Genomic DNA, 20,325 nt, shown 5'->3' on the forward strand with positions numbered 1-20,325 from the left:
GCCAGAAAGGTCCTAGAAAGCTATTTTTTTCATTTTGTTTTAGTTTCCCTGTGAGTCAGGAGGGGCAGGAGCACTCGGTCTGATCCCACAAGGAAACCTTTAGTCTCTCATTCAGGAGTGGCCTCCTGCTGCACAACTTCCTGCACTCTTCCTGCCAGTCAGCTTTTGCTTCCCACTGATTCAGACTGGTGACTGACAAAGCCTGTGCAGGTGAAATGTGGGAGTTCAAATTTCTGATGCCAGCCGCTATGGGGGGGGGGGGGTTGGTTTGCATCCAAGGCATGATTCCTGGTTGAGAGTTATAATCAGGGACTCAGGTTTGAGAGTGCAGTCAGCATCACCTCTTTGTGTCTTGTCAGGAGGAACATCTAAGCAGCAAAGGAAAACTTTCCCAGCTAGTTTTCTTTGTTTCCTGAAAGGTGCAAGAAATGAGATAAAGCAAAAGGTTGGGGCTGAGGTAAAAAAAAAGACAAATTGCAGAGTTGTTTAAAATTGTGAAACATTTAGATAGAATAGAGAAACTATTTCCAATGACTGAAGGCACAGGTTTAAGGTGAGTAGCAAAAGAACCAGAGGTGACACGAGAGAAACATTTTAATGCAAAAAGTGGTTAGGATTTGGAATGCACTGCCTAACAACAGTGGTGCAGATTCACCAGTAGCTTTCAGAAGGGTATTGGATAAATATTTGAAAGAGCAAAAACACAGGGATATGGGAAAGAACAAGAATGGGACTAACTGGGTTCCTTTTCAAAAGATCCAAAGGAGACTCGATGGGCCGAGTGATTCCTTTCCGCCCCTTACTATCCCATGATTTTCTCATGGGGCTACCTTCAAAAATCACAAAGCGTACCAAGTGACCAAATATCTGACTCCCACATCAATTTTGTGAAAAGTAAAGACAGGACACCAACTGTGATACATTCAAATGAACTTAAAATCCTCAGAGAGAACAGAACAGGTCCCCTTGTGAGTTACTTGCAAAGCCGCTCACAGGCTGCAATCCCCAATGTCACAAATCTACCTAAAATGCAAATTACAGCTCATAGTAGCCACATTTCTCCTTAACTGACAAGCAGGAGCACTATTTATTTAAATTATCATTAAACAGTTTTTTAAAAATTAAAAATAAAACTAACATTATTCATAAGCAGAACACCACTCGTGTTCAGAATAATTTTCCAACTTCACACTAAGAGACTCATGAGCACACAGGAAATACCAGTATGCTCTGACCATCAAAATGCACATGTGTAATTAAATTTATTAAAGGCTTTTCCCTCCCCTGTCTCTTCCTAAGCTATAACCCCGACCCACCATCCAAAATTGGCTGTAAAGCAACGGTCACTCTTCCTTAGCCCCACCAATGGTAGCTGTACGTTAAGCTACCTAAGCCCCTAATTCTCCATATCATCTTTCCACCTCCCTCTCATACCTTAAGACCATTCTTAAATGCTATACTATCTTTGTACAAGGCCTTAGTTAGTTCAACAATTGGGCTAACAAGAATGCTCTAGTCAGTGTACCAAGTCACAGCTCCCTTCCCCTCGATAGTAGACTGCTGTTATGAATTTATCACAGCAGCCTTCCAAATTTCATTCACCATTTTTCTACAAGGAAAACACTGTGCAATACAAAGGCACAACAGCAGCGGTCCCAAACTGCATGCTGCCAAGTGAATCCATCGCCAGCAACAGTGCAACTTCCTGCTCCGTTCATAACACAGTGGTTAGAGCCTGAATAAGGTTATTTTGCTCTCAAACGCTATCTTTTCAGCCCAACGGTGGCTGCCTCACTTTAAATAGAATGAGTACACTTATTCTTATTACAGCGTTATGGACTTGTATGCCTAGTGTTTTATCTGCAACACATGTCATTGACTATGTTAATAAAAAAATTGTTTTTGCTTGCCAATTATGTACACTTGTACCTATTACCCTTCCCCAGCACTTGCATGATAAATAAAAGCAAAAACTAAAGAGCTATTTAAACAGAATCCACAGATACCCATTTATTAACTGCACAAGAGTTAAAAAGTTCTGCTGGCAATTTTAAAAATGAACAGTATTTAAATTAAAAATCTTTTGCTCTAGAGAATTAACCTTATTGAATTTGGAAATAACTCCAGGATGTCCCAAAGCATTTAACAGCAAATAAAGTACATTTAATATATCGTCACTGTTGTAACGCATGAAAACATGGCCACTAATTTGCACACAACAAGGTCCTGTAAACAGCAATGAAATCAATGACCAGATCCTCTGTTTTAGGTGTGGGTAGAAGGATATATTTTAAATAGATGACCAGGACAATTCCTCTGCTCTTCTTCAAATAGCACCATGCAATGACCCTGCTAAGCTACATGAGTGCACAGCTGTGTGCCTGCCCAGTGATGAAAAAGCTTAAAGCGAAAAAAAGCACACTGAAAAAAAATTACAGCATGCAAAAACTACATTTTAAAGGAAACAAGCCATGGGATATTATATCTCCTGCTCAAAGGCCAGACTGGACCTCGGTTTAATATCTCACTCCCTCAGTACTGCACTGCATTGGACAGCCAGCTGAGATTAAATGCTTAAGCCGTTGGGGTATGGTGAACCCACAACTTTCTAACTCACAGGCAACAGTGCCATTTCAGCCTTCACTCACTTTGATAAGCAGACCATGTGTTTGATCCCCAATTTGATTCTGATGAAAGGTCGCATGCTTGAAACATTAACTCTAGTCTCTCTCCACACAGATGCTGCCAGACCTGCTTAAGTACTTCCAGCGTTTTCAGTTTTATATTTCACATGTTTGATACTGCTCTGTTTGTTCATTATTTGCTGGCAGATACTTGTCTCATGCCTCACTAATTTGGATTTAAATCTTTGAAATTCATCCTTGTCCATTCTTTTGCTTGATCTGGTACAGTTTATTGCATATCAGGCATGTTTTGCCTCTGTTTGGCTCTCTGTATCGTTTAATATGCATGTTGGACCCTCAGTGGAATTCCCACCAGCAAGAAGGAAAGAACCATTGCCAGCCACAAAACCTCAGAAGTGCTGCAGAAAGTTGGGGAGGACTCTGTGAGAGAGTGAGTGTGTGTGTGAGAGACTGTGCGTCGTGAGAGAGAGAGAGAGAAAAAAAGAGAGATTCAGACTAGAAAAAAGGCTTGAAAGAGAGGACGGGTTGAAAGATAAACCTGGGGCTGAATAAGAGAGGTGGTGAGGTGGGGGGAAGGTTGAATTAGAAGAAAGCAAGAGAAAAAGCAAAAGAAAAGAAAGGGGATGTATTTACCACGTGGCAAATTTGCATATGCATTCCACATTATAAATATGGGTCCTGAAAATACAAAAATTAGAACAGAATTTAGGGGCTCAAAAATTGGGACTGAATTATCTCTGTGCAGCTTAGTCTAATTATCCCTCAGCCACTAATCTTGATATACCTGAACATAACATTTGCTCTTGACGCCTTTGCGCAATGGCAAAGATCATCAACTAAAATATGGTAAATTAACTTAGACCTCCATGTTAGCTCAATGCATTAATATACACTTACCCACAGCAACCGACGTCTCACAGTGATAGCCATTTGGTTGTTTCCTCTTCAGCATGGAGCAAAGATGTAGACAAGTCACAATCTCATCACCAAAATAATGATCTTCAAAATTTTTATATAGTTCTGGAGAAAACTTCTTAATTCCCTGCAAATAGTAAATATGGTTGTTGCTGTTATAACTGCTGCAAAAATAGGTTTGCAATCATTTCAATAATAGTACATGTTCGCCATTCCGTTACGGCACAGCAGATGGTAAATGCTGAGTTGGTCAAATCCCAAAGGGAAACTGCCACAACTTGTTTTGGAGTTTGTATAAATTTCGAGATGCAAGCCTTGAATTCAGTAGTAATAAGACCACCAAGTCTTACAGTTCTTAATATTAATAAATGTTTAATTTAGTTTTAAGAGAAATGATTTTAAATACATGCATAGATCTACAAATTATGAGTATAACTTCTAAATCCCCTAATCAATCTAACTCCCAGTTGCACTTTTTTTAAGGCAACAGTAAGGCACATGGGGCAGAAAATTTCGCTTGGCAGCCGGGCGTGCGCCCGACCCACTTGAGCGTAAAATGATGCGTGATGTCGGGGGAGCGTGCCGTCAACACGCAATGGCGTGATAGTTCAGCCGGCAGGCGTGCACCAGAGCTGGCAGCACACCTGCCAACAATTAAAAGGCCTGTTAAAGCCATTAAGTAATCAATTAAGTTGAATGTTTCGCAGCCCGTCCAATCTAATGGTTGGCGGGCAGGCAAAAAGGCCAAGCAGCCTTTGCATTTTTATGGAAACCTCATCGACGGGTGGGATGAGGTTTCCAAAAACAAATAAAGATAAAATAAAAGTTTTAAAATTGAATTAATAACATGTTCCTGCTTATGTGACAGAGTCACATGAGGGGACATGTTTCATTACATTTTTATTTTCTTTATTGTCTTTTTTTCAAACAACGCTTCACCTCTGAGTTGCCTAAGGGAGATTATGAAGCGCTCACTTGCGCACATGTGGGTAGTTTGCGCTTGGCCCACTCACCTTCCTCCCCCTGCCCACACACGCAGCACTCAGCATGAAAAAGTAGTACGGCGCCGATCGCAGGCGGCGGTCAGCTTCGCGGCTGCACCCGCTCACCAAGCCCACCCACCAAGGGCAAAGTTCTGCCCAAAGACTTTAAAAGACCCAGGCAAAGAAACATGATAACCTGAACAAGTCAAATTCAAAGTCAGTTTTCTTAACTTCAGTCCTTTGAAGACAACAGTTCGAGGCATAAATGCTGAAGGCTTTCACACTTGTAAGATCTTAAAATGCCTTCCCTTACAAACAGTCTTCTCTCCTTTATATATATTTTCCCCTGTGAATGCAAATATCTATTGTTTCACTATGCCTTTGGACTTTATCTTCCTGAAAATAAAAACCTCTCATAGCACTAAGTTTGGCCAGCAATCTTTGGGAAAAATAAATACACTCTTTCTAAACTTCATCTGGTTAGGTGACATATCTCAGTCCCTCTTTTGAAAACAATCTAGTCTGGTTTATTTAAAAATGCAAATGTTCCCTTGACACCTGTGTTTCTAAATTTCCCCATGTTTACTTAATTAACATTTCAAGCCTAACTTCTCTTCTTACATCAAAACACCCAGGCTAGCTGCCTCTAATTCAATTAAGACTCACTCACACACACACTCACACACTATTACTCTATTTTACGAATAAATCCCAATAACATTATGGAAATTATGATGCCTTCCTGACAATTCTAAAAGTTAATGTAAATTTTATAATTTATTCACCCTTTGACAATTCACTAAAACAACTTAATGGTAAAATTACAATTCTTGTTTTAGTTGGCAGGTACATTTTTGAATGAAAACTTTAGCTAGCAAATATTATGTATTAACATGATTCGTTTGGAAATTACTGTACTTGAATTGATCCAAGAACAAGTATATACGTTATTTATGGCTTGTATGTTGTAAGGGATTTCTTAAAGGAAGAAAGAGAGGTGGAGGGATTTGTCTAATCAGCCAACAGCCCCACTTCTGACCTTATGATGGAGGGAAGATCATCGCAGGTTTGGAAGATGCTGTTGAAAAAGGCTTGGTGAGTTGCTGCAGTGCTGCCATTGTGTGTCAGCAGTGGAGGGAGTGAATGCTTATGATGATGGGTGGGGTCCTTGGCGATTATTCGCTGAACCTCAGTAAATTGTCATGATGTTTTACTGCAAGGAGTCAGGCACCAAGTCTACCTCAGCAGAAACAGGGAATAAGCCCTGTGCTGTTGATCCATCCACTAGCTGCCTGGCCAAATGAGCTAACTGGGTAGGCACATCCTGACAGAAAGTAAAATCAGCGGCAACGTGATTTTTGACCCACTTTAGCAGTTTCTGGTGAAGGCCTGAGCTGCAAGGTAATTGCTTGGGATCAAAAGAGAGAGATTAATCTGACAGAAATGCATGTTAAAATGTTAAAATTATTCCTAATCTGGAATTGTTTCTTTATTCTTTCATGGGATGTGGGTGTCACTGGCATGGTCAGCGTTTGTTGCCCATCCCTAATTTCCCTTGAACTGAGTGGATTGCTAATCCATTTCAAAGGGCAGTTAAGAGTCAACTATATTGCTGTGGGTCTGAAGTCACGTGTAGGCCAGACAAGGTAAGGAAGGCTGGACATTAGTGAACCAGATGAATGTTTATGACAATCAATAATAGATTCATGGTCACCATTACCCTGACAAGCTTTACATTCCAGGTTTTGTTAACTGAATTCAAATTCCACCAGCTGCCGTGGTGGGATTTGAACCCATGTCTATAGAGCATTGGCCTGAGTCCAGGGCTTGGGAGAGGGGGCTGCAGACAGTACCAAACACCGGGGCCTGGGGCTGGGGGTCAGGGGGGCCAGGCTCTGTGTTTTAAATGGACCTATTTGTCGTCCAGACTGAGCAGCGAAAGCCACAGACTGGCTTAAAAAAAATCAGAAGCAGAGAGTTCCAGTCTTTTTAAAGCCAGTCTGTCAGTGTCAGATCAGTTTCATTATTTGCAGCCCTGCTGTTTCTGACCTTTGGGCAGCTTCATGCTTCTGATTTTTCTTTTTGAAAAGACTGCCAGAAAACTACAAAGCTACAAAAAAGGTGAGAAGCAGCAGCATAGCTCCTGCCTGAGAGTGTTCTTGCTTGAAAAAGGTAAGTGAAATTCCTATAATTTTATAACCAATTGGTTGGTGTGTGTGTGACAAGAGGGAGGTTGGAAGAGGGAGGTTGGGGGCAGGGGAGGTGGTGTTGTGGGGGGTGGTTGGGGGAGGTTGGAGGGGTGGTTGGGGGATAGGGGAGGAGAGGTTGGAGGGGGTTAGGGAAGGCTAGATGCAGGGCTTGGGGGTGAGGTTGGGGGGGTTTGGGGGGTAGGTTGGAGTGTGGGTTGGGAGGGGAAGGTTAGAGGGGAGGTTTCTAGGGGGTATTGGGGGAAGTTAGAGGGGGGTTGGAGGGAGGGTAAAGGGGAGGTTAGAGGGAGATTTAGGGAGGGGGACAGGCTGGGGGTTGGAGTAAGTTTGGGGGGTTTGTAGGGGGATTGGGGGGGAAGTTGGAAGGGGCTTGGGGAAGGGAAGGTTGGAGTGGGGGGTTGAGAGATTAGCTACAGATTTGAATTGTTTTTGTAAATGCAGTGATTTCTTCATAGCCACTTTCCTAACATCAGTTGATTGCTCTGTGATTAATTATCCTGACAGAATCAGCATTGGGCCTCCAATTTCACCATTGTTGTAGTCACTCTGCCTACAGCATGCAGGTGCTTGGCCTAAATAGCCAAGTGGTTATGGTACTGGGTTTGTAACCCCAAGATCAAGAGTTCAAATCTCACAATGGCAAACTATGTAACTTCATCTGAAACAGATGGAAACGGGTTTGTACTCGAAAGAGTTACAGCATGCAGGTGTAATGAAAGCAAGACAAAACCTACATTTATACGGCAGCTTTCACTTTGTCCAAAATTGCTTTACAGCCAATTATGTACCTTTGAGTTGCAGTTACTGGTAATAATGTAGGCAATGTTGTCAAATGGCGCAACAGGCTCGAGGGTCCAAATGGCTTACTCCTGCTCCTAATATGTGTGTTTGTATGTCATTTGGGAAGGATGAGTTAAATTCAGCTAGTTGGCTGCAGTTCTGTTTATTTTGTTGCTAATAAAAGTTTACTGTGAGTGGACTTTGTGGGGTGAGATTGCCAGGACAGAAGAGCATAATGGGCTCAGATTTAATCAGTAACCTGTTTTACGCTGCTCATGATTCTCAAGCGTCTTTTCCATTGACTTCAATCTTGTCCTTTTGTCTACTTAATTATTATCCCACTCTATCTTGGTGCTTTTATGAGCTTTTTGAGGTATTGAAATATTGTGATAAAATTGTATTGCACAGTAGATATTGAAAATGTATTGTAGTGAGAAGCAGCAATCAGCAGGGTCTTCAGACTTGATCAAGAAAATACAGATACAATTTTGAACCATTCAGTCTTTGTCCTCTGGTTTCTTATAAGTTGTGTCACACAGAGACACCCAAGGGCTCCAACGCTTCTCACTGACATTGAAGGCCTATGTTGCTCAGTCATTCTACTTTGTTGCTCAAGAGTCATTTGATCTTTCTACCCTGTGGGATTACTAACAAAATAGAATGAAATTACACCCCTTATATGAAATAATATCAAATAATATGCACTCAGACAGAAGAAAGTCTTTTTCAACTTCTACAGAATGGAAGAGATCTTGTGCAGTTTATGTGGGTCACAAGTATTGAATCTTTCTCCAAATATGAATTTATTGTCACCGTGTCCATATGGTGCAATGTGCAGAACATGTTAATGAGGACTGAGGCAGTCACTGAAATCAGTGTCATCATCTGCACTGTGTCAAAAATAACTAATGGGATATTTTCCTGTTGAATTAACAATATTGCACAATGCTAAAGTAAAATTTGTACTTTCCGGTTTGTTTAATAGCCACGGTTAGATCACCTATAGGGTGCACACAAACTAACACTGCATTATATCATTGCTGCTCTTATTATTAATAACCCATGCTGCATATATATTGGATGATACTGATAATGAGGTGAGAACAATGGCCATTACCATTTTACTAGGATCTTTCTGTGATTTTTTGGTGAATTGATTGGTGAACCTGAAAGGGGAAAAAATGCTTGACTGAGGGGAAGAGTTAAAGTTGGGGGGAGGAATAAGGGGCCCGGAAACAGGAGAAGCACTGAGGCCCATGATTTCTCTCCCTGGCCCTGCCTGGGTCTCTGGATTACTAGTCCAGTGACATTACCACTACACCACCATCTCTCCTCCCCCTTTATTTATCTGTACATCATATAATAACATTATGTTATTATTGGGGTTTTTGGGAACTAATCCAGTTTACTTTTGAAAACCTGGCGATTTGAACACATGGCCTTCTGCATTTCACAATTCAATCATACTTTTTACCTACTCTATTTTTAAGAGAGAGGCTTAAAATTAATGTAATTTCCAAATCAGTCCAGATGGGCACAGATGTAGAAAAAAGTGTTTAAGTTTCATCAGCTCACTTAAAAATTAAAACAGATGTCAGATCCATTTATGAAGTTTATCTTCTAACATATCCAATGTTTTAATTCATCACCATGTACAATTATCTCATTATCAGTTGACAGAAACTCAACAAGCATGCACAATATAATAATTATGGGACCTTGAACCAGTTTGGTTGCTAATAACCTGGAGCAAATTGAAAATAATTGATTGTAGATCTAATTCCTAAATGTACAAATCTAACTGTGAAACTGTTGAAGGCTTGAATACAAAGATTTGGTAGACAAAAGCAGCAAGTTAGATAAGATGCATGCAAAAGGCAAATTCATTTTTATTGTATATGTTTCGATGATTCTACTTACATTGAGTGGAACTTTACTACGTTAGTAGGTGTGTAAAACAAGCAATATTGAATTGCTCACCCATTATGCACCCTACCTGATTTCCCTTTCAGTCTACTTCAATGAAAAATAAAGTCATACAGGGCAAATAATAGACAGCCAATATGAAGTGCTCTGTTTTCCAGCCCTACTGAAATTTAAAGTTTCAATGCTTGATTCTATTTTGTAGCAGAAATTGTCATACAAAGAAATATGCAAATATTGCAAGTTCATAACTTATTTATACAAAAACTCTATTTTACTATCTAGGGCGGAGAAAAAGAGTGATCTTATTTGGAACTTAGTTCCATTGTTTAGTGAATGTGATGCATCAATTTATTTATTGAAAAATATGTACTCCCCTACACTTACTTCATTGCCTTTCTCCTCTCTGAGGATTTTCAGGTTGCATTTAGCCAGAAGCTATCTGAGCATGTCTGGAATGCAATGCACAATGATAAATGCAATCATCTCAGTCCTGGGACATCGCTGCAGGGGTCCCACAGGGTCCAACCATCTTCAGCAGCTTCATCAATGACTTTCCCAGGCAGAACCTTTGAAAATTTTTAAGGCAGAGGTAGATATATTCTTGATAAGCAAGGCGGTCAAAGATTATCGTGGGTGGGCACGAGTGTGATTGAGGTTAATATCAGATCAGCATGATCTAATTGAATGGTGGAGCAGGCTCGAAGGGCCAAGTGGCCAATCCTGTTCCTAATTTGTATGCTCGATGGTTTCCTCCATCATAAACTCAGAAGTGGGGATGTTCACTGATGATTGCACAACGTTCAGCACCATTCACGACTCCTCAGATAATGAAGTAAGCCATGTCCAAATGCAGCAAGATCTGGACAACATTCAGGCTTGGTCTGATAAGTGACTAGTAACATTCACACCATACAAGTGCAAGACAATGCCCAATCTCCCCATGGCATTCAATGGCATTACCATTGCTGACTGCCCCTCTATCAACATCCTGGGGGTTACCATTGACCAGAAGATGAACTGGACTAGCCATATAAATGCTACAAGAGCAGGTCAGAGGCTGGGAATTCTGCGACAAGTAACTCACTCATGACTCCCCAAAGTCTTTCCAAAATCTACAAGGCTCAAGTCAGGAGTATAATAGAATACTCTCCACTTGCCTGGATCAGTGCAGCTCCAACTACAGTCAAGGAGCTTGACATCATCTAGGACAAAACAGCCTGCTTGATTGGCACCCCATCCATCACCTTAAACATTAATTCCCTCCACCCTAATGCACAGTAGCAGCAGCGTGTACCATCTACAAGATGCATTGCAACATCTCACCAAGTTTCCTTCAACAGCACCTTCCAAACCCATGACCGCTACCATCTAGAAGGACAAGGGCAGCAGATGTATAGGAACACCACCACCTGCAAGTTCCCCTCCAAATCACTCACCATCCTGACTTGGAAATATATCGCCGTTCTTTGACTGTCACTGAGTCAAAATCCTGGAACTCCCTTCCAAACAGCATTGTGGGTGTACCTACACCGCATGGCCTGCAGAAGTTTAAGGCGGCGGCTCACCACCACCTTCTCAAGGGCAATTAGGGATGGGCAATAAATGCTGGTCTGTCCAGCGATGTCCACACCCCGTAAAAGAGTAAGTAAAAAGTAATCACTCAAAAAGCTCAAGTGAGAATACCAACTGCAATGGACAGTGAGGCTAGCACAAGGGAACTGATTTTTTAATATAACAAGACATGATGCAGGGGATCAGTAATCTCCTGACATAAAAAACATTTGAAAAGTAAATTTATAAGGTGCATCCAAAATCTAGCCAAATGGACAAGCTCACCAGAGAAATTATAAGAATTACAGGGCTATGTGAAGGGGAAATTTGCATTGCTTTAAGTCTAGAACATTCATCTGAGGATTGTTTTCAATTCAGAAATGAGGTCTTTCCATTCAAAATTATTTACCGTTTCAACACAGTGAACTGAAGAAAATTTCATGTTTGACTGAATGTAATTGATAGTTGCCGATGGAAGGGAGAAGTGCACTTCTCAAGAAGTCATAGAGTATTAAATTAACACCTCTACTGAAACAGTGTCAGTGGCTACAAAATTGTTGAAAAATAAAATCCGATGTTTACACTTCAAATATTATGAGCACTGAGAAACAGTAGATAACAAAGTATACACCATTCATGAGAATCACATTCAAATATCAGAGCCCATGCTAAGTGCCTCCTCACCACAAAATTCTCTTCTAATTTGAACATATACTTTATATAACATAGCTGAGAGGGAATTAAATAAAGAATAGATGCCAAAGATCTTTTAGATATCATTTATTTAAAGAGTTAAATTAACCAAGTATCATATAAGTGGTCTCGTAGTGAGCACATTATGATGTTCAATGTCTTTCACAAATAGCCTCCAATTTTCAATATTTTTTTTGGCATGATACCCCACCTTAGTGCAGTCATTACATGTGATACCAACAGAACTCCCATGGTATGACTTAGTGAATTAAAGGATACACCGAATATGAAATGTGAAGTGCTTGTGTCATCAGTAAAAATTTGCTGAGATGCAAGTCTGAGCCCAAGTCTCATTCATTTATTACTGAAAGTGGTGGTGCTGTTAGGAATTAGAGACAGTTTAAGTAAGTTATATTTGTATTTGTGGGTGTGAGGAATGAGCTTTAAAGTTTAAGTTGTATTTCTGTATCTGTGTGCTAAGGAAAGGTCAAACTGAGTTTTAGTTTCACTTTAAAAGGTGCCTGCATTTCTAATGAGAGTTTTACAACTGTAGCAGTTAAGTTAAACAAACAAGAGTAGAGAAACTGGGCTGTTGCCTAGCAACAGGGGTCCGGAGAGGCAAGTCCCTCCCACAACCACACAGAAAAACTAAAGGAACAGTAGTTTTGAGTTCAGTTTAAAGCCTGGATTCCAGGGAGACTGGACATTGGGAGAGGGAACTGCAGAGTGAGAGCCGATTTCCCAAAAGAATCAAAAGGTCCCAAGACCAAAGGAGTGAGACAGAAACAGGGGAAAGTCCCAAGCAGACCTTCTAGTCAAAAGGAAGGACACAAACTTGGAAAATGTCCTGCTAAGTACAGTTAAGAGGCAGAGAGAAAGGCTCCAAGCTTCAGATTTAAAGAGATAAAAGCTGCAGAAAGCAGATTTAAAGCAAGAACAGTGTGCAAGAGGCCAGAAGGTCCAAAGAGACGGCTGAAGGCCTGTAACTCTTTGCTTTGGGCATGTGAAGCAGTGGTGTACTGTTGATGGCTGAGTCAGTGAAAGAGAGTGCATGGAAGACAGCTTGATCGCATGTGGTGAACTAGGGTAGAGGAACACCGGAAGGAGAGTTCAAAATCCTGGAGGTGAACCCTTTCGGAAGGCATCTGAGAGAAAGCACCAGTTTAGGAGAATATTCCAAAGCAAGCCCTTCAAGAGTAGAGATTGGAAACCCTTGAGTGAAAGTCGGAGTTCAGTGAGACTGGTTGGCATAAGAAGTGTCTGAGGGGAGTTGAGGAGAGATCCATAACATCTGGTTGAAGTGGCATCTGTCACTTGGTTTCAGAGTGTGGTGTGTCTGACCACAGATTGCCAATTGGTTTACATGGACTGTACTTACTGTGAACATTAGAGTATAAGATAGCTTTTGTAACTTGTGTTACACTTACAAATCTGTATATATCTGTAAAGGTATAGTTGTGGGTGAAGGAGTATTGTAATATAGTTAGTCTTTCCTTGTTTAATAAATGTTTTATTCTTTTGTTAAAAGTTCATTAACTGACTCCAGAGACTCTGTTCAGAAGCCCCTCTCCATGTATCTAAACAAACAAATAAAAGTTAGGATCTATCAAGCTGGGTTTCACTCTGGGATCAAGCTTGTCCAGTGGTAACCTCAACTGGGGATCATAACACTGCACCGGAGCCAGAGTAGCATGTTAAATGGGGAGAAGGCAACTATGGTGGAGTGGGTATTGACCAGTGTTGGGACAGAAGAATTTTGCGGGACTGGGAGCAGCATTCAACAGCAGAAATGTTAGGCATTCTATACTGGGAACTGTAGTTTTGACTGATTAAATTTCAGCACTTTCCCTGTATACATTTGTAATGACCTAAGCCTAAATAGAGTGTTGTTATCTGCAGTCTCACAAACGGAAACTCAATATATAAATTTCTGGAAGCTCTTAAACACAGTGACACCTTTCTATGTCTGCAAGGCATCTAGCTAAGATATTCTGGTTGATACATATTGTAGTAGTTGTAGCTTTAAGTAATGTAGTGCCTGTAGCTTTAAGACTTTTTGGGTTGTATAGTATCACATGACAGCATGAACGAATAAGCTCTAGTGTGGGGAACCTTAGAGTGCGGGTTATTCTTCTAGTTGTGAGGCTTGATGGAAGCATGTAACTGCTAATGCAGCCTGCAAATAAAGTTCGATGTTTCTCATGAGAAACCTATCTGGAAAATAAAGTCCATAACACATATAATAAAAATCAGAAACAAAATTCACAGGAGACTTCCCAGTGGCCCAGGGAAATTGGTCGAAACTCTACGAAAAGGGGTGTGTAACCCCTCACAGAATCTAAGGACCATACAACTGGGATGTGCATCAGATGGTGGTACATTCAAAGGCCAGCACAATTCTTCCTCCCATGTTCCTTAAGGAGTTAATAAGAATTGTTTATAAGTATCATTTAAGTTAACAAGGTGTCAAATTCAATCAAATCTGTTTTCTGCTAATACAGTCACATTGGCAAAGAAGTTATATGTTTCTTTTTGCAATTTTAAAATTTGTCTTTGATGTGTTCACTGCACAGTCAGAAGTCACACTGAATTACATGTACCCACGAGTAAAATTTGTTTCTGTCTCACTGACAGGTTCAAAGAGTTGCTCTATGCTCACCAATTTTCTTCAAAGTATCCCAGAGAAGAAATGAGTTTTTTTTTACAGAATAAGTTGTTACGATCTGGAATGCACTTTCCAAAAAGATGGTAGAAGTGGATTCAACAGTAAATTTCAAAGGAAACTTGGATACATACTTGAAATTGAGAAGTTTACAGAGATATACGGAAAGAACAGAGGCGCGAGAAAAATTTGATTGCTCTTTCAAAGAGCTGACACTGGCATTTTGGGCTGCATGGCCTTCTTCTGTATTGTCTGATGTGTAAACTTGACAAGAATAAGTGAATAATTTAATTTGTTTCACTCTTTTGCAAATTACAGCAGCAAGAAAACCAAAGTTGACATATGTAGATGAAAACAAATAGTTTTCAGAGAATATAGCACTTAGAGAATATACTGTGATTGATTAGATGGAAAGGTCTCACGTGCTACATGGCAAGTGATCATAAATGGAATGTAACATCATGGTTATCTATTTATTAAGTTAATACTTTTTCAACAACAAATCAATTTTACAGGCTATAAATGGGGTAAAAACACAATAGGGTAGAAATTTCAGTTGCATGTGGAACTGTGGTACAATCATTATGGGGATGATACATTACTAGACAGAATTGCTTCCCATCCTTCCCAACTGCCCTGGCACATTGCATTCCTGGTGTGTGTGTGTGTGTGTGTGTGTGTGTGTGTGTGTGGGGGGGGGGGGGGGGGGCGGGGTGCGGGGTGCGGGGTGCGGGGATCATTTTTAAGCCTATCTCAGTTATATCCTTGACCTGTTTAGGGGGCATATGTGGGGGATTCTCAAGAATTCCCTCCAGCTTATTAATAATGGGTCCAGCTGGACTTGAACTTGCTGACAGCAGGCACAGGTCTCATTGTGAGCCTTCAGAAGCCTCCAGGAAGAAAGAAAACAGATACATTCAGTTTCAGGATAACTAATTATCTTGATCAGATTGACCCTCTATTCATTCAGGATCATCTTTAAAACATCTTCTGGTATATTATTTGTAATTTCCTGAGGTTTAGGTGCTCTGTCAAAGCAATGAGGTGATGCTCAGAGTTCTGCTTCTTCAGGCAAATGGGTGCTCCTGTTGTGCCATTACAGGCACAAGCACCTGACCAATATATTTAAATGACCCTGTCCCCCAGGTTTTGGGATTGGGTCAGCAGCAGCCATAAGTGGCAAATGGAAGGCCCACTTTCCCCTTCAAAGGGTTGATGGAATTACCAGGGTCATAGCTTGTTTTAGCTTTAAAAGCATTAATTGTGTGCCAGCCATGGCTCAGTTGTCAGTACTCTCACCTTTAAATCAGAGGTTTGTGGGTTCAAGTCTTAATCCTGTGCACAAAAATCAAAGCTGACACTCCAGTACAGTAACCAGGGAATGCTGCATTTTTGGGGGTGCCATCTTTTGGACGAGACCTTTGAAGCTCTGATTGCCTTAAGTGGATACAAAAGATTCCATTATACTATTTCTAAAAAGAATAGGAGGGTTACTCCCTGGTGTCCTAGTCAATAGTTTTCCCTCAAACAATGTCACAAGAATAGATTATTTGGTCATTATCACATTGCTGCTTGTGGGAGTTTACTGTGTGCAAATTGGTTGCTTAGTTTCCAACATTACAACACTGACTATACTTCAAAAGTTAATTAATTGGTTGTAAAGTGCTTTGGGACATGTGTTCATGAAAGGCACTATACAAATGCAATTCTTTTTTTAATCAGATCTTCAAGCAGACACATTTATAATATAAAAAGCCACTGACTTCATGGACTAGAATTTGGTAAAATCTGCCTTCAGTTTGTTAAACATTTGAACATGATTCACATCAAAACACAACACACTAATCCAAAAACACTGCATATGCCAAGTGCAAAATCCTTCAGGGTTCCAAGTAACAATATCTAGTGACAGGAAGAGACATATTAAGACTGGATGTAATTTGCTCATTATAGTTGCCTAGCGGTTCATATAAAGAAAGAATGGTTTGCACTTAGATCGTGCTTTTCACAAACTCAGGATGTCCAAAGCGTTTTGCAGCTAATGAAGTGCTTTTGAAATGCAGTCACTGTGGCAACGTAGGAAACCCTGCAGTGAATTTGCAGACAGCAAGGTCCCACAAACACCGATAACGTAAATGATCAGCTCATTGGTTCTTAGTGTTGTTAGAGAGATAAATGTTGGTCGGGCCATCAATTGAACTTCCCCGATCCTCAAAAAAGTGCCATTGGGTCTTTTACAACTTCCTAAGATGGCATATGGGACTTTGGTTCAATATGCCATCCAAAAGGCAGCACCTCCAATAGTGCAGCAGACGCCAAATAGGACACTTAATGCTTAGCTCTCTGATGTAGGATGTAAAATCCCAATTTTCTGACTCAAAGGCAGGAGCTTGACCATTGGGCCAAGGAAAGATAATACAGAAGTTTCTCTTGGTGAAAAAAATAGCCGTATACTTAACATTTTTTCAGATACAATAATGACATAAATTTGAACAGCTTATGTACCAGTATATAGAAATGTAGAAAAGATTTGGATAAGTTCTAAATGCGAAATTAAGCTGTCACTAAAATAGTTCAATAAGCCACATCCAAATTATAAATAAAATTAAAATTACACCCCTTGACCTTTTTTTAAAATCACGTCTCTTTTATTTTAAATGTGTGATTTAAATGCTGTTGTTGTTCTTGTATGGTAACACACTAAAGCTATGCTTAAACAGGAAACATAGCTTTTGAGTTGTGAATTACCTGTATTACAAATTGAAAGATGTTATGCATTCAAGGTCTTTCAAAATACTTAACACTAGATTTTCTGTTTTATTTATGAACTGTCAATATATGGCTGAAGAAATCTAGTAACTGCAGTCAAGCCAACTACAAGAGGTAGCTAATATTACTCCAAGTATATGAACCAATAACGCAACATGACGCTCGCCGTGATCTTCACAATATTTAACTACAATATTCCAAAACACTTGAATGCTTCCAGTGCTTAAATGAAAAGTGAACGAGACTAGATAGTCAAATTAAAAGATCTGTATTAATTACCAGAATGATGATGCTTTTTGATGCAAAATAAAGCAGATCCTTTGTGCTTCTGACTGTATTTCTAGATTTGAGCTGAGTCTTTACGATATTTGCTTCTTGTATTGCTAACAATAATTACAGGATCAATTCCTAGGATAGACCAAACTTCCATAAAATTCCTTTTCGAAGTGCGGCTTACTGCAAGAACAAACTGCTTTGACAATCTGTGGATATTTAATCTATGGGCCGAATATCAGCTGTGCAACAGATGTGCATTTTTTTGACGCTGTTTCTACCCAGGTATTTCTCAGATCGTTCTCACTTATCTTATCTCTTCAGAAGATTTTCATGGGCTGTGATTTATGACGTGGTACAATGTAACTGGGCGCTACCTGCAGTATCATGGCCTGATTAATTTTGGTTCAATGACTTTAAACTGATGACATGAAAGTGCCCATATAGTATACTCAAGCCATGGTAGCATTTTTGCCATTTTCTATCCTTGATGCGGTAATGAAACTTGACAGGGCTAAGGTAATCATGTTTAAAAGCCGGAGGTCAACTAAATATTCTGGCACTAACTTCTTGTAATCATATAAATTAGCGTTATGATATAGATACACATACAGGCAGCAATATCATACTTCATGCAATGTTTCTGTCATGTCAATTTCAATTTGTGCTATGTCCCTATAGATACAAATCAGTAGTGTAGAAAACTAAATTATCTAAGGATGGATAAATACACAAGAGGAGTCTGATCGAAAATGAGCTCACTGACTGCAGAGATTAAATTGTTGTTTCCTCCTGGAGTTCAACATCAGAGGCAAATTTGTCTAGGCTTCAGCATTAGTTTCTATGCAACTAAACAAAGCATCCAAACCTAAACCAACAGTGACAACTTAATTTATACAGTGCCTTTTCCATAATAAAATGTCTCAAGGCATTTCACGGGAGCGTTAAGTAGCAAAATTTGACACCGAGCCACATAAGATGAAATTAATGCTCTGAGGAAGGGTCATACGAACTCGAAACGTTAACTTTATTTCTCTCTCCACAGATGCTGCCAGATGTGCTGAGTTTTTCCAGCATTTTCTGTTTTTGTTTAAGATGATATTAAGCTTGATACCAAAAGCTTGGTCAGAAGTAGGCAGAACATGGTGGCCAGCCAGGAGTCTGATGGAATAGTTAAATCAAGAGGTAACAAAGCATGGATGAGCAGATGAGCTGAGGCAGAAGCAGAAGCAGAGTCAGGTGCTGTTACAGAGGTGGAAATAGGCAGTCTTACTGATGGTGGGGACATGTGGCTAGGGGTTCATCGTTGGGTCAAATACGACACCAAGGTCATGAACAGTCTGGTTTAGCCTCAGACAGTTACCAGGGAGAGGAATGGAGTTGGTATCTAGGTAACTGAGTTTGTCATGGGGATTTTCAGTTTGCTCAATATTTAATTGGAGGGAATTACTGAATGTCAGAGAAGTAGTCTGATAAGTTAGAGACAGCAGAGGAGTTGAGAGAGTTGGTGCTGAGAAAGACCTGAGTGTTGTCAGTGGGGAAAGCTGATGCTATGTTTTCGAATGATGTCACCAAGGGGTAGTTTGTAGATAATAAATAGGAAAGGGCCATGTATAGATCTTTGGGAACACCAGAAATAACTGTGTGTGAGCAGGAAGAGAAGCCGTTGCAGATGATTTTTTGGCTATATCTGGCGAGATAGGAATGGAACCAGTTGAGAGTAGCCCCATCCAACTGGACACCGGTGGAGAGGTATTGGAGGAGGATGATCTGGTCAACTCTGTGAAAACCTACAGTGAGTCAAGAAGAATGAGGAGAGATAGTTTACTTTTGTCCCAATCACAGAGTACATCATTTGTGACTCTGATAGGAGCAGATTTGCTACAATGAAGGGGCGTAAAAGCTGATTTGAGAGATTAATTTCAGGGAATATGAGCATTGATTTGAGAGGAGACAACACATTTAAGGTCTTTGGAGAGGAAAGAAAGGTTGAAAGTGTGTCAGATGTTTGCAAGGTCAGTGGGGTCAAGAGAGGCATGACAACAGTAGATTCGAAGGAACAGTAAGTGGCAAGAGTACTGGGAACAATATCTGTTCTTATTGGAGCCAGAAAGGTAATTTGTCTGGTTAACAGTTTGTTGGGTATAGCGTTTAATGAGCAGGAAGTGGGTCTCATGGACAAGATGAGCTTGGAGAGTGCGTGAAGAGAGATAGGAGAGAAACTAGAAAAGGAAAAATATTCAGGACTAGGGAAAGGCAAACTTTAGAGGAAGTTTGGCCTGGTGAGCTAGAGGAAGGGAGGCAAGTGGTAGAAGCAGCTGATTGGATGCCCTGAATCTTTGCGACCAAGAGGTCCATGAGGTCCTCACATTTGCTGTTGGAGGTGACAATGGAGAAGACAAGGAAGATGGGTTCAAAAAGACAGTCTGCAGTACATTAAAGAAGCAGGAATTTATCTTTGCATTGCAGGAATATCCTAGAATTGTGAGCAGATTTTGAAGGTGACATGGGTCCCAAGAAGCAGGTGCTTTAAGTGGTCCAGTCAGATCTGATGGTGAATAGCTAAATCAGTTGTTCGCCATAAACACTGCCTCCCTAGGACTTAAGGACTCCAGTCTGCCTCCTGAGGACTTAAGGAAGCTGAGAAGAGGACCATACCAGGAGGAGAGCCCAACGGGAAAGAGAGAAATGATATTTATGGGAGCTATGGCATCGAAGGTGTAAGTGAGGATGTGGTTGAGCAGAAATGTTGTGATGAATAGAGAGTTAAGGGCTAGACAGTTGGTATTTTTAAAGAATAATTGTTAATGAATTGGGAAGGAGATGTTTACAGGTGTAGCTTCAGAAAGAAGTAGGATAGGGAGGGGAGGTGGACGTGGGTGGAAAGCAATGCAACAAGTGATCACAGATTTATCTGTAGG

At 40.4% G+C, this 20,325-nt stretch overlaps 1 protein-coding gene across 1 annotated transcript in view; it reads right to left on the minus strand.

Annotated features, from left to right (window-relative positions):
* LOC121278068 (A-kinase anchor protein 7-like) overlaps positions 1-20,325 on the minus strand; it is a 184,503-nt gene that overhangs the window by 93,307 nt on the left and 70,871 nt on the right. The window contains exon 8 of the mRNA XM_041188122.1: positions 3,543-3,687. Coding sequence (XP_041044056.1) covers positions 3,543-3,687 — 145 coding nt within the window. The remainder of the gene's footprint in view (positions 1-3,542; positions 3,688-20,325) is intronic.

Source organism: Carcharodon carcharias, chromosome 5 (assembly GCF_017639515.1).
Source record: "Carcharodon carcharias isolate sCarCar2 chromosome 5, sCarCar2.pri, whole genome shotgun sequence".
NCBI classification, from domain to species: domain Eukaryota; kingdom Metazoa; phylum Chordata; class Chondrichthyes; order Lamniformes; family Lamnidae; genus Carcharodon; species Carcharodon carcharias.